This window comes from Chelonia mydas, chromosome 1 (assembly GCF_015237465.2).
Source record: "Chelonia mydas isolate rCheMyd1 chromosome 1, rCheMyd1.pri.v2, whole genome shotgun sequence".
Lineage (NCBI taxonomy): Eukaryota > Metazoa > Chordata > Testudines > Cheloniidae > Chelonia > Chelonia mydas.
Window position 1 is genome coordinate 48,409,543 of NC_057849.1, and position 14,032 is coordinate 48,423,574.

Below are 14,032 nucleotides of genomic sequence, written 5' to 3' on the forward strand. Positions count from 1 at the left end.
AAGCTGGAGGCATTTAGGTAAGTATAGCAGTCAGTAGGTTTCCGATATAGGGTGGTGGTTATGTGACCATTGCTTATTAGCATAGTAGTGTCCAGGAAATGGACCACTTCTGTGGATTGGTCGAGGCTGAGGTTGATGGTGGGATGGAAATTGTTGAAATCATGATGGAATTCCTCAAGGGCTTCTTTTCCATGGGTCCAGATGATGATGATGTCATCAATGTAGCGCAAGTAGAGTAGGGGCGTTAAGGGACGAGAGCTAAGGAAGCGTTGTTCTAAGTCAGCCATAAAAATGTTAGCATACTGTGGGGCCATGCGGGTACCCATAGCAGTGCCACTGACATCAGGAATCATAACATTCAAAAACTGGTAGGAGAACACTTCAACCTCTCTGGCCACTCAGTAAAAGATACACAATGGTCAAAATTGCCCTATTAGGTAGATATCTTGTTATCTCCAAGGCCTATGTAGCTTGGTTTCCTGGCTTTGTTTGGTATTAGGAAAGATTTCCCCTGAAAGAATGCAAAAAAGTGAAATTTGCCTGGGCATGATTTTCCTCCCTTGCCTCCAGTTCTTCCCCTATCCCCTCAAAAATGGTTTTTAGACTTTCTACAAACAGGTCTGTAGCTTGGTCTTTCCCTTAGTACCCTTTAAACATAATTTCTTGACTAGAACCTATTAAGGCTGAGGCCTTTGTCTCATCCTGTAGTTAAGTGTTTCTTTGGGGAAGTTTTTCTTGTAAGGTAAGACTTATTTCTGAGATGATTACTTTTAAGTTTCATAAGTTGTCCTCAGCTTTTAGGGTTGTTTACTTTGGCTGCTAATTTTGCCTGCAGTAAAAGGACTTACCCAAAAAGGGTGTGTGCGTGTGGGGAGTGGGGGGAAAGAATTTTTCAGCTTAATTGTAACTTAGTGTTGATCACTTCAAATATCAAACGCTTTCTTCTCAGAGCTCAAAATGTCAGAGCCATGGCTGTTTTAAAGATGAAACTGAAAGTTCTCCTTGCATGCCTTTGCAAGGCATTACAGGCTTCATAATTTGGCATCGGGATGGTCAGTCTCTGCTAGAAGAGAACTGGGAGCTGGAACCATGCAACAGAAGTGTTCCCATTATGACTGAAGAGCCAGTAGACCTGCTACTTTAGTGTATTGCTGCAGATTTGAGAATGGATAGGAGCAGATGTATAGATTTCCTCTACTTGTAAATCCAGGTTTTTGCAACTGTCCATTTGAGAATCTGCAGCAAACCCAACCCACTTTTTGACACCAGAATTAAGTAGTCAAATCTCTGAGAATAATACTTAAATTTTCATTCATAGATCTCAAAACACTTTAGAAAGATGATTAAGTATTATCCCCATTTTGTGGGTGGGAATATTATTCAATGTTAGTTTTCTCATATTTTTTTAAAAAGTTGAGTGTGAGTGCTATGGAAAATTCCAAACTGTAGAATCTCATAGAGTACAGCTAAGAAGGAAGAGGTTGTCTGGTAATTGGTTTAACTGCCTAGAGGAGTGACACCTACAGGAAGAAGTCAATGGATGCATTTTTTAATGTTCCAGAAACCAGAATTACAGATAAGGAAAAATGTCCTTATTGGAATAACTAATAGTTGCCTGGTAGATTTATATGCTCTTGAATTTCTGAAACATTCTCCTTTCTCTCCCTCACTCCTCATACCTAGCAAAGTTCTTAGTGTGAAATACCTGCATGTGGAGTTTAAAGTCCTCCTCCAACATTTGAGTCATTAGTGAATGAAAAACTGCATTCTCCTTTTCTGACCTCACATGCACATTTTTTCTGCTAGGTGTGACATACTCATTTGTAGTTATTGGGACGTTTAGTGTGAAGGGGATTGTAAATGTCTCAGTAAAATACAAATAGCATAGTCCTCCAGAAATACATTTCTACTCCTTGCTATTGCAGGTGGTGTTGATGGTTGCTTTTACAGTTGTGTTGCTGTACTGTTAGTCGCTCTTGTTCCTCTGCCTTGCAAAAACACACAACAAAAAAACCCCCTTCAGTTAAACAGTGTGACAGCTATGGTATGAATGTGCTTCATTCATTGTAGTGAGAAACAAACTTCAGCTGGGGTTATTTATATACTATTTGTTTATTTTAGAAGCAGTTAAAAACAAACAAAATCCCTAAGATAATAAAATGCAAAAAACTGTGAATGCAGTGTTAAGATTAGATTTAAATACAAAAGGTAATTAAAAGTAATGTTTCTCATACAAACAGCTCATTTTCATTGTTCATAAAATATTTTTATTACCAGTTAAACTATTAAATGATTTTCTAAATATATCCATAATATGCCATGAGGCTGTAGTACTGTTAAATTAAAACTTTAAACTTTGACTTTGTGATTAAACATCTAATACTGATATCATTTTTTTACATTTAATATACTGGGGTATTACCCAGCATTAGTAATAAGTCTGGTTCTGATTATATAGCCTTACAGAATTGTGCTCACACTGTCTGCATTTGCTAGCATAAAATGTCAAATCTTCACTTCAAACAGATTTTTCTTATTTTGTGATTTTCAGACAGATGCCAGCAGTAAAGCTATATTCTCAAAAGTGATGGTCATTACAAGTAAGTCTGATTAAATATTTTATGCTGTTAAAAATTAGAATTGAAATGTGTTTCCTGGTTTTCAGATATTTGGTACATTAGCCTGTAAACTTTTTACAGCAAACTTTGCATTTTACTTTGTTTTTTCAATGAGAGGGATCATCAAGGCAACAGAAAAACACTATTACTTATAAAATAGTACAGAGTCTCAAATCACAGAACTAGTTACATGGTACTGATATTCTTTCTCACACTTTGACAACATTTCTAGAGATTACAGTAAAATAGTCAGATGAATATGGATGACACAAGTAAACAACTTGTCCTGCAGCATTTATAGTAGCACACAAAATATATTAGAAGGTGATGTTGGCTGCAGATTTAACACTGGCTGTCTGCTTAAGTTTTGTATTGAAATGTGTGTTCTGACCACAACAGATGTTCATGAACCAAAGGGACTTGTTTTTTGGTGTAGATGATCATTTTAAATGTGAGACTTCGTACAAGAGCGAACCTTTATGTAAAATCTGAAATTCTTCCAAAAGGAAACTAGTTAAAGAAACATGATAAGAAAGTAAAGAATTGGAGAACATAAACATAAAATAAAAATTTTAGTTTAAAATTATTTTTTAAATTTATCTTAAATCATGAATTAGTTTTATCCAAGCTGGTTCAAATAACAAAGGCTTCACATAAAGTATGCCATTTGTGAAAGAATTTAGCACATGATAGAAGTTTCTATTGTTTGCCTTTAGCCTTCTCCTGAATCTTTTTTTCCTCCATGGTAGGAGGGATGGTCAGTTTGTAACTTCTTGTTTCCTTCAGTTCTAGGTTATGTAATTTTCAGAATAAATATTTTCGTATGAAATTGTCTAAGAAAGATTGCTTATTATTAGCTTTAACAGGCATGTATTGGTCTTCTACCCTTGTTGTCGTTGTCACCCATTCCTTAATGTACCAGCAGAAAAAGTATGCTGATTAGTATTAAATGCTGCCATTGCTAAAAGACTGGGGGTTTTATTTTTTTTATTTATATTCAGTAATCTTCTATTTACTGTCTAAGGAAGGGCTTCTCAAACTTTTTTCGACAATAAAGATCTCGTCATAAAGTATAGGGCTAGTGGAAAAGTAACTTTGTTAAAATGGCAATGTGAGGCTCCATGTTTATATGTAAGTGATATGTAAATTGGATAAGACCAATTTGTGTAAATACATTTTGTATTTTTAGTAAGTACCAGCCTTGCTGTGTTGTTCCTGATCTACATCTCCCTAGTAATAAAGTTTCTATAGGTCAAATGCTGGCCCATCACCATTTCTGCCCTAGCTCTTTGTATTACCAGCAGAATAGAGAAGCCTCAGGCGGCAGCAAGGAGAGGGAGCTGTCTGGTGTGGGTTCGATGAGGGAAGCAAAGAGAGGAGGCTGAGAGCACAGGGGGAAGAGTTTTAGAAATGGACGTTTTAGTTAAAATCAGCAGTATGAAATATGAGGCTTCATTCTGTTTTTCCTCTTCACGGCTTTTATCAAGCAAGTAAACATTTGCTTAAAAATTAAAATTTGCCAAGTTGGTACTAATTTGAAGATTTTTAATATTTAAAGGAAACTTGCCAGATCCTGGTAAGGCTCAGGATTTTATGAAGAAGTTCACACAAGTTCTGGAAGATGATGAGAAAATAAGAAACCAGTTAGAAATGCTTGTTAGCCCATCATGTTCTTGCAAGCAGGCTGAAGGATGTGTGGTAAGAATAGCTTTCAGAACATTTGATGTTTTGGTAACTAAATTGGTTATTAACCTATTTCAAATATATATTGCAGCGAGAAATTACAAAGAAGTTGGGCAATCCCAAACAACCTACAAACCCTTTCCTGGAAATGATTAAGTTTCTTCTGGAGAGGATAGCCCCTGTGCACATTGATACAGAATCAATCAGGTATGTATTTTGATTGGGTTGCAGATAAACTAATCGAAGCTTTGAGATGTAAATAGTGGCTTGTCAACAAGACACAATCAGATTAAAGTATTTTAAGATACTGTATTATTGTATCTATTATTAGTAACATAGATTAAAACTGTTTTAAATTAAATTTTTCAGCATTTGTACTGTTTGTTAACTTTTTCCATTTCATTCAACATTGAAAATAGCTGAACCACTGAGATTATTCCATTTAAAAATCTACACCAAAATCTTTGTTCCCCACATGGTCTTATCTCAGTCTCTGGACAGGTCCTGAAAAGATTATTTTAGAATCAACCTACCTGAAAAGAGTGGAAAAGTTGGATTGGATTTCTTGTTTTCTTTGTAATTATTAGAACCAGTTAATTGTATGTCCATTCCAAAAAACCTGTCATATTGTAAGTATGAACAATCATAAAAGCAATAGAAAACATGCACATTTTAATTAACTGTAATAATATTCATGTAGTTCATTACAAACAGTAATATTTCTTTCAGAGTAGCAGCCGTGTTAGTCTGTATTCGCAAAAACAAAAGGAGTACTTGTGGCACCTTAGAGACTAACAAATTTATTTGAGCATAAGCTTTCGTGAGCTACAGCTCACTAGACATATCAGTTGAACTTCCTTTTCCCACATTCACCTGCCTCATTCTGTACATACTTTCCAACTTCTGCAACAAAGGAAGTAGGAGTCCTGCAGCCTCAGTCACTACACAACCCTAATTCATTCCCTGATCACCATGTGTCTTGTGCACTGAATAAGGCAGGGGTCCTGTGGAAAGATCAGTATATGATCGTGTAATTGAAATCTATCATAATATTGAGGCACAAAGAAATGCAGAACTAAGATTGTACAGACTGTTTTAATTCTCCCAATTTGTAACTTTTGAGTGTTTACTTTTCAACCTTAACAGTCTTTTGAGGTAGTTGGTTTTTGTATGCAATTTCCTAATTTCTTTTAGAAGGCAAACTGAACAAACAGAATTCTATAACCTATAATTCTATAATTGGTAACCATATTGAGCTCTATGTGGGTTATTAGCAGGCTTGGGGCCTTTAGATTCACATCATAGACCTTTACTGCTTGTCCTAATGGAATAACTGGTAGCAGTAGTAGGCTTTGTCAGCGGATAGCACAGCTATTTGCAAGACAGCCTGGATATGGCTCCCCTCTGCTCCTCACCCCTCTTCATTTGAGTCAGACTGCTTTCTTTTCCTCCTTCATGCTGTCTGGGTGCTAGCACAGTGTATCGAGAGTACAGGAGAGACTATCTCCCTGTTGTCAGTTTTGGGGCTTGATAAGTAATTGCAGGAAAAGCCATTCTCAGGGCTTGTCTATGTTTATGGATAAATCAGCACTGCTGCAATCAGTGCTGTTGTGTCAATTTAGCGCGTCTGGTGAAGAGTGCTCTCCCATCAACATCTGTACTCCACGTCACTGAGAGGTAGAAGTTGGCAGGAGAGCGTCTCCTGTAGACACAGTGCAGTGTAGACACTGCAGTAAGTCGACCTAAATTACGTTGACTTCAGTTAATAACTTTCGTAACTGAAGTAGCGTCTCTTAGGTCAACTTACAGCTTTAGTGTAGACCAGCCCAGCAGTCTCTGCAACCCTGGTGTGAAGCATGCTTGGTGCCGACAGAATGTTCAGAGAATTTACCTGCAATCCTCTGAGCATGTGGAAGTGGCAGTTCTCAGACTTGGCCAGGTTTCTTCAAATTTTCAGAGTCAACATAAAAGCACTTCACTGACTCCAGAGTGACTCTCTTGCCAAACTTCAGATCGCCTGTTCCAAAACATGCAGGTGCTAGAGTTTTATGAAAGAAATGGTTGTAAGAATTTTTTGACATAGGGGAAAAATATATTGTTTTGCTGTGCTTTTTCTCCTGAAATTTCTGAACGATTTTCAGGGGCTTTCAGTAAAAGCCTGGTGAGAATACCTGGCATAGTTTTCAATTAGAGTAGTTAGTTGTTAATACTTTATCCCTGTCCTTTTTTGTTCAAAAACAATTTTTATTTTCTCCTCATAGGGAGGGCTATAGGTTTCTTTTTTTCCACCACTGCAGCACAGTATTCATGCCCTGCTCCCTTATGGAGAGAGTATGCTCCCTTAGGGGCATGCCTGGCTCCCCAGGTTCCAAATGCTGCAGTACGTGCAGGCTTTCTATCTCTCTCTCAGACGGGTACTCTCAGTATGTCCGGTGTCTCGGCAAGATGCATACCGCAGAAGTGCTCACACTGTCACAATCTGAAAGCACCAGAAAAGCAAGAGAGCTCCAACTTAAACTTCTCTTCATGGAGAAGTGTGTCTGCCCAGCGTGTGAGCCTGAGGTATGCACCCCACCTGGCCAGAAATTGCCAAATGCAGCCTCTGACAAGGGCTCTCCTTCCATTGCCTGGGCTCCCAATCAGCCTGCTCAGAAGGCAACAAAAAACCAGGTTACCACATCCCCAACATTGGAGTTGGCCAAGAAAAGGCATTCCGCTAATGGGCAAACACTCCCAGTGCCGACCACACCGCCATGTCAACAGCCGGAACAGTAGCACCTTCCGGCACCATTGATACCAAGAAAATGAAAGCCGTCAAGCAGCCGAGCTCGGACACAGGCACCAAAGGGAAAATGAAACCCCATGCCGCGATACTACCGGACACGACTAAACGGTTGGTACCGAGTACCTCGACACCTCTTCTGCTAATGATGTCACCTACTGTGGACATCGTGCACTCTAGTCACACTCCGATGTGGGAGTTTAGTATATGTGTACTCCTAAACATTTTTTTGGACTTGGGGATTTCCAACAATAGATCTTTTTGCAACTGAACAAAATACCAAATGCCCCCAGGGCAGGACTCGGTCCACACACTCTGGATGATGCCTTCCTCATCAAGTGGAACGCTCACCTCCTATATGCCTTCCGTCCCAACCCCATCTTAGTCCACGTGCTTCACAAGATCAGACAAGACAGATCCAGAGTGATCTTGATAGCCCCCACATGGTCGCGACAGACATGGTATCCTTACCTTCTCCACATAGCAGTCTGTTAACCACGTATACACCTACTTCTACCTTGGCTGCTATTGCAAGACGTCATCCATCCGGATCCCCAAAGACTTCCATCTCAAAGTGTGGTTACTGCATGGCTCTCAGGATTTGAAATGACATGTTCCGCAAAAATACAAAACATCTTGTTAAACAGCCGGAGGACAACTACCTGACTCACATACATAAGTGGAGGTGATTCGACTCATGGTGCCAATGCAAACAGGCCACACCTATGTCAGCCCCCTTACCTCTCATTCTAGACTACTTGCTAGAACTAAAACAGATGGGCTATCACGGTGTTCCATCACAAAGTAGATGGATTCTCTTTTACACACCCGCTTACTAAATGCTTTCTTAAGGGCCTCTCTAATTCCTACCCGAAAGTTCGAAATCCTGACCCACCATGGGACCTCAACTGAGTCCTCCACACCCTCACCCCCATCCGTCTGAGCCCATGACTACAAGCTCCCTGCTACACCTTTCCATGAAGGTTGCATTCCTAGTGGCCATGTATATCTACCAGGAGGGTGGCAGAACTGGGAACTCTCATGGCTGACCCACCTTAAATAATCATTTTCAAAGATAAAGTATCCCTCAGATCAGTGGTTCTCAAAGCCGGTCCGCCGCTTGTTCAGGGAAAGCCCCTGGCGGGCCGGACCGGTTTGTTTACCTGCCGCGTCTGCAGGTTCGACCGATCGTGGCTCCCAGTGGCCGCGGTTTGCCGCTCCAGGCCAATGGGGGCTGCAGGAAGCAGTGCAGGCCAAGGGATGTGCTGGCCGCCCTTCCCGCAGTCCCTATTGGCCTGGAGCGATGAACCGCGGCCAGTGGGAGCCGCAATCGACCAAACCTGCGGATGTGGCAGGTAAACAAACTGGTCCGGCCCGCCAGAGGCTTTCCCTGAACAAGCGGCAGACCGGCTTTGAGAACCACTGCCTCAGACTACATCCCAAGTTTCTGCCTAAAGTTGCTTCATCCTTTCACCTCAACCAAACAATCCACTTCCCAACACTTTTTCCCCAAACCACATGTGGATAGATGACAGTCGAGATTACGCTCCTTGGATGTCCGCAGGGCTATAGCCTTCTACACTGACGGAACAAAATCTTCTTGCAAGTCTCCAAAACTGTTAGTCGCAATCACCAAATGATCAAAAGGCAACACCATATCCAAACAATGGCTATCCAAATGGATATCAGACTGCATAAAACTTTATTTCTGGCATGACCGACAGCCCCCTATGGGGATCCACACACATTGTACCAGAGCCCTATTAGCCTCTGTATTGTTTCTTAACAATGTTCCCATCACGGAAATCTGTAGTGCTACAACCTGGGCCTCACCCCATGCATTTACCCAGCATTATGCTTTGTAACAACATGCATCTTCCGATACCCTGTTCAGTCACACTGTGCTGTCATCTGCTATGACTTCAACTCTCTCCTTCCACCAGAGGGCACTGCTCTGAAGTCACCAAAGTGGACCACCCATGGGGATATCACTCGAAGAAGAGGAGAAAGTTACTCACCTTGTGCAGTAAAGGACATTCTTTGAGATGTGAGTGCTCCATTACCCTTCCTCCTCCCCCCCCTACTTCGGAGTTTAGTACTAAGCTCTGCAGTAGAGAGAGAACACAGGGGGTGGGGGTGGTCGGGGGGGGGAGGGGGGGTTGGTCGCACGCTGCCAGTTAACCACGTGAAGCAGCACAAGACAGAGACCGCGCAAGTGCAACCCAATCGGGCACTGCTACCATAAATCTGTGATTACAAGCACAGGGACGCACGGACACCTAAAGTGGAGCACTCACAGGGACACAAACATCTTGAAGAACCTCCTTTACTGCACAAGATGAGTAACTTTCTCTTGTGTCAGTGATGAGAGGAGGAAATGGGCAATAGAGGAAAAAGAAATGTCTTGAACAAGCAGTCAGGGGCCTGTCAGAATTATCATAATTAGTATGGTGTAAACTATATCTTAATGAACACTCTAGAAAACAGGTGACATTAAAGAACTTGACACTTGCAGTCAAGCAGTTAAGAAAAGCAAGCAGCTGGTCTTGACGATATTTCATCAGATTTGCTAAAGAGTGGAGGCTCAGATTTAGTTCACTGGCTTCAAAGAGTTATCTTAAGTTTGAGAAACCAATAATATTTCAGAAGATTGGAAAAGGATCTGCATCATTACTTTTTTTTCAAAAAAAGGAAAAAATCATCTTGCTCAAATTATAGGGGAATAACACTGCTGTCAGTCCCAAGGAAGGTGTCTACTAAATTGACTGGAATAGTGTCTGAACCCAAAAATGAGGGACAACCAGTATGGTTTCCATATAGGTCAATCTACAATCCATGCTATATATGCTCTGCAGAATGTTATTGAAAAACAACTAAAGTGACAACAGGAAGTGGCATCACATTTGTAGACTTTGCAGCCACTTTTGCTGCATCAGTAAGCACTGTGGATACTGTTCTGCCAGTATGGGGCGTCTGAGGACTTACTATCCCTAGTAGAGAAACTGTATAGTGATCCATTGACCCTCACACAGCTAAATGTTTGTATTACAGACTGGTTTTCAGTAGAACCAGGAGTACACCTGGAGGATGTGTTTTTCCTATGTTGTTTAACGTTCTGATACACCATGTGATAGCAAAACTGACTGACATCAAAGTACAGCTGTAAAATTAAAAATGCATCTTTAGCGGATCTAGAGTATGCAAATTATATTTCCTTATTTGGAGAGCCTACTTACCAACTGCAGCTAATGCTGGAAGAGCTGTGAAAAAGTGCAGAACCTGAGATCAGTGGGAGTCACGGCACACTGTACTCTCATTGGGTGCATGTCACCATGTCGGCCTTTCTTGCAGAGATGCTGTGTCAAGACATTAGTAAAGCAGCCATGTGGTCCTCCATCCACACCTTTACTGCTCACTATGCCATCATCCCAGCAGTGGTGGCAGATGCGACAGTGAGCCACACTGTGTGTTACAACCTATGACTTCTTGTGAGTCCTCGCACCCACCTCCACTCTGAGCACTGCTTGCTGCTCACCCACGTCTGGAATCCAAATAGGGACCATCACTCGAAGACAAAGAGGAGATTACTTGCTATAATTGGAGGTGGTTCAAGATTTGTGGTCCCTATTTGGATTCGAGTACCCACCTTCCATCCCCTCTACTGCAGGTTCTGTTACTTGCTGGTAAGAGGGACCTGGAGGAGCGTCAACGCACCACGCGGCTGACTCACGGTCATTGTGCGGGTCAATGGGCACTACAATGAACAGTTACAGCTCTGGTGCATGACGCGCATGCACACCCACATCTGGAATCCAAATAGGGACCACACATCTCGAAGAACCTCCAGTTACAGGAAGTAACCTCCTCTTTCAGAGTTTTCAAAGGCTTCTGTTTGGTTTGTGGGATGTCTGGGTGACAACTAAAATATAGGTGTTCAACATGGTAGTGATGAGAGCTGTTATATGGAGCAGAAACATGTCTGTTAAAAACAGCTGAAGTGAGGAAACTAAACAGTTTTCATTGTTAAGTTAGGGCGTTTTAGAAGTTTGAGAGGGACTTTGTGGGAGGGAGACATAATATCACTGAAGTTAGGAAGGGCCTCATCACCAGTGCCAATGCTGCTCCTGTCTCCTCCACCTGCGCCTGTATCCATAAGACAACCTAACCATGGATGCCTCTACCCAGATCCTGGTGTGGACTTGCAGAGACTGTGGTCTGCGTTTCCCACTGAGAGGCTGGGGGGATCATCCAGAATGAAAGGTGCCTCCTGGTGGAATCTCTCAGGAAGCATGTGGGAGAGCTACAGGAGGAGGTGGCTAGGCTGAGGAGCATCCATGCCCACGAGTAATTCCTCGAGAGTATTTATATGGAGACATCCAAGGCTGAGGAAGCTATCCAGCTACAGAGGACTGCTGTCACACCACCGGGGGAAGAGGATATGGTTCTGTCACGGGAAGGACACTGGCTGCTGGTTACTTCTGGCAGCAGGCAGTGCTCCACCCCTACTCCCAACCCACCCACCATGGTGATGGAAAACCAATATGCTGGTCTGGCAATGAGTGATGAGGAATCACCCCCAAAGGTGCAGGAGGAGAAGCCATGTACCCACAAGTTGGGAGGATCACAGCCACCACTCCCAGGAGGAAACATTGGGTAGTGGTGGTTGGTGACTCTCTCTTCTGAGGTGGACAGAGGCACCCATCTAGCTCTGACATGGCACTGTGGGAGGTATGCTGCCTGCCAGGGGCCCGTATCTGAGATGTTCATGGAGGGATTGTCGTGGATCATCCGGCCCTCTGACTACTACCCCATGCTATTCATCCATGTGGGCATTAATGATACTGCAAGGTATGATCCTCAGCAGATCAGAGGTGGCTACAGGGCTCTTGGAGTAAGGGTGAAGGAGTTGGAGTGCAGGTGGTGGTCTCTTTGATCCTTCCAATCAAGGGTTGGGGCCCCACTGGAGACAGATGCATCCTGGAGGTGAATGCCTGGCTGTGAGGATGGTGTCGCCAGGAGGGCTTTGGCTTCCTTGTCAACGAGATGCTGTTCCAGGAAGAAGGACTGCTAAGCAGAGATAGGGTCCACCTATCGAGGAAAGGGAAGAGCATATTTGGATATAGACTGGCTAACCTCCTGAGGAGGGTTTTAAACTAGGTTCGAAGGGGGCAGATGAACAAAGCCCATAGGTAAGTAAAAAACATGGAGATGTGGGAGAAGGGTCTGTTACAGCAGGTATAAGGGAGAGACCAGACAGATCTGGGGTGGGAGTGGGGGAGAGGAAATCAAATCAATATCTTAGATGTCTGTATACTAATGTGAGAAGTATGAGGAATAATCAGGAAGAACTCAAAATGCTAGTAAATAAACACAACTATGATATAGTTGGCATCACATATTGACTTGGTGCCATAATGTGCATTACTGGAATATTGGTATAGAAGGGAACAGCTTCTTCAGGAAGGACAGGCAGGGAAAAAAAGGCAAGTTAGATGTCTTCAAGTCACCGAGGCCTGATGAAATGCATCCTAGAATATTCAAGGAGCTGACTGAGGAGATATCTGATCTATTAGCGATTTATCTTTGAAAAGTCATGGAAGGCTGGAGAGATTCCGGAAGACTGGAAAAGGGCAAATACAATGCCAGTCTATGCAAAGGGAAATAAGGACAATCCAGAATTACAGAGTAGTCAGCTTAACTTCTGTACCTGGAAAGATAATGGAGCAAATAATTAAGCAATCAATTTTTCAAACATCTAGAAGATAAGGTGATAAGTAACAGTCAGCATGGATTTTTCAAGAACAAATAGTCTCAAACCAACCTGACAGCTTTCTTTGACAGAATAACAAGCCTTGTGGATGGGGGGAAGCATTAGACATGGTATATCTTGACTTTAGTAAAGGTTTTGATACTGTCTCGCATGACCTACTCATGAACAAACTAGGGAAATGCAACCTAGATGGAGACACTGTAAGGTGGGTGCATAACTGGTTGGAAAACTGTTCCCAGAGAGTAATCATTGGTGGTTCACAGTCATGTTGGAAGGGCATAATGAGTGGGGCCCCGCAGGGATCAGTTCTGGGTCTGGTTCTGTTCAATATCTTCATCAATGATTTAGATAATGGCATAGAGAGTACACTTATAAAGTTTTGCGGACGATACCAAGTCCTTCGGAGGATAGTATTAAAATTCAAAATGATCTGGATAAATTGGAGAAATGGACTGAAGTAAATAGGATGAAATTCACTAGGGACCAATGCAGAGTACTGCACTTAGGAAGGAATAATCAGTTACACACATACAGAATGGGAAATGACCACCTAGGAAGGGATCATAAGCTAAATAAAGTGGATCATAAGCTAAATATGAGTCAGCAGTGTAACACAGTTGTAAAAAAAAAGCATACATCATTCTGGGATGTATTAGCAGGACTGTTAGCAAGACATGAGAAGTAATTATTCTTCTGCGAGTGATTGCTCATGTGTATTCCACAATAGATGTGCGTGCTCGCCATGTGCACCGGTGCTGGAAGTTTTTCCCCTAGCAGTACCCATGAGGGGGAGCGACCGGGTAGGGTGGCCTTGCCTCTTCATAAAGGGGTGGCTAAGATTTCAAATGCCCTGTGGCAAACACCGGCCTCGTTGGCCCCCATCTCTAAAAAGGTGGAACGCAAGTACTTTGTACCCACTGAAGGTCATGAGTACCTGTATACCCACCAGGCACCCAACTCGGTGGTGGTCGAGGCAGTGTCAACACAGGGAATGGCAGGGTCAGCCAGCCCTGACCCCAAAGAACAAAGACTCTCGGAGGCAGCCTCGGATGCTGTAGACACGGCCGCATGATCAGTGGCCTCTGCGGTGTCCATGAGATGGGTGTCATGTCTCTTGCTCTCTGGGCTGTCCAGCAAGGTGCAGGCTTCCATGCAGGATCTCCCGTTCGACAGGAAGGC

At 42.7% G+C, this 14,032-nt stretch overlaps 1 protein-coding gene across 3 annotated transcripts in view; it reads left to right on the forward strand.

Annotated features, from left to right (window-relative positions):
- PDS5B (PDS5 cohesin associated factor B) overlaps nt 1–14,032 on the forward strand; it is a 259,687-nt gene that overhangs the window by 159,197 nt on the left and 86,458 nt on the right. For all 3 annotated transcript variants that reach the window (XM_037892188.2, XM_037892184.2, XM_043531708.1), the window contains exons 15-17: nt 2,552–2,600; nt 4,177–4,316; nt 4,393–4,508. In XM_037892188.2, the coding sequence (XP_037748116.1) occupies nt 2,552–2,600; nt 4,177–4,316; nt 4,393–4,508 (305 nt within the window). The remainder of the gene's footprint in view (nt 1–2,551; nt 2,601–4,176; nt 4,317–4,392; nt 4,509–14,032) is intronic.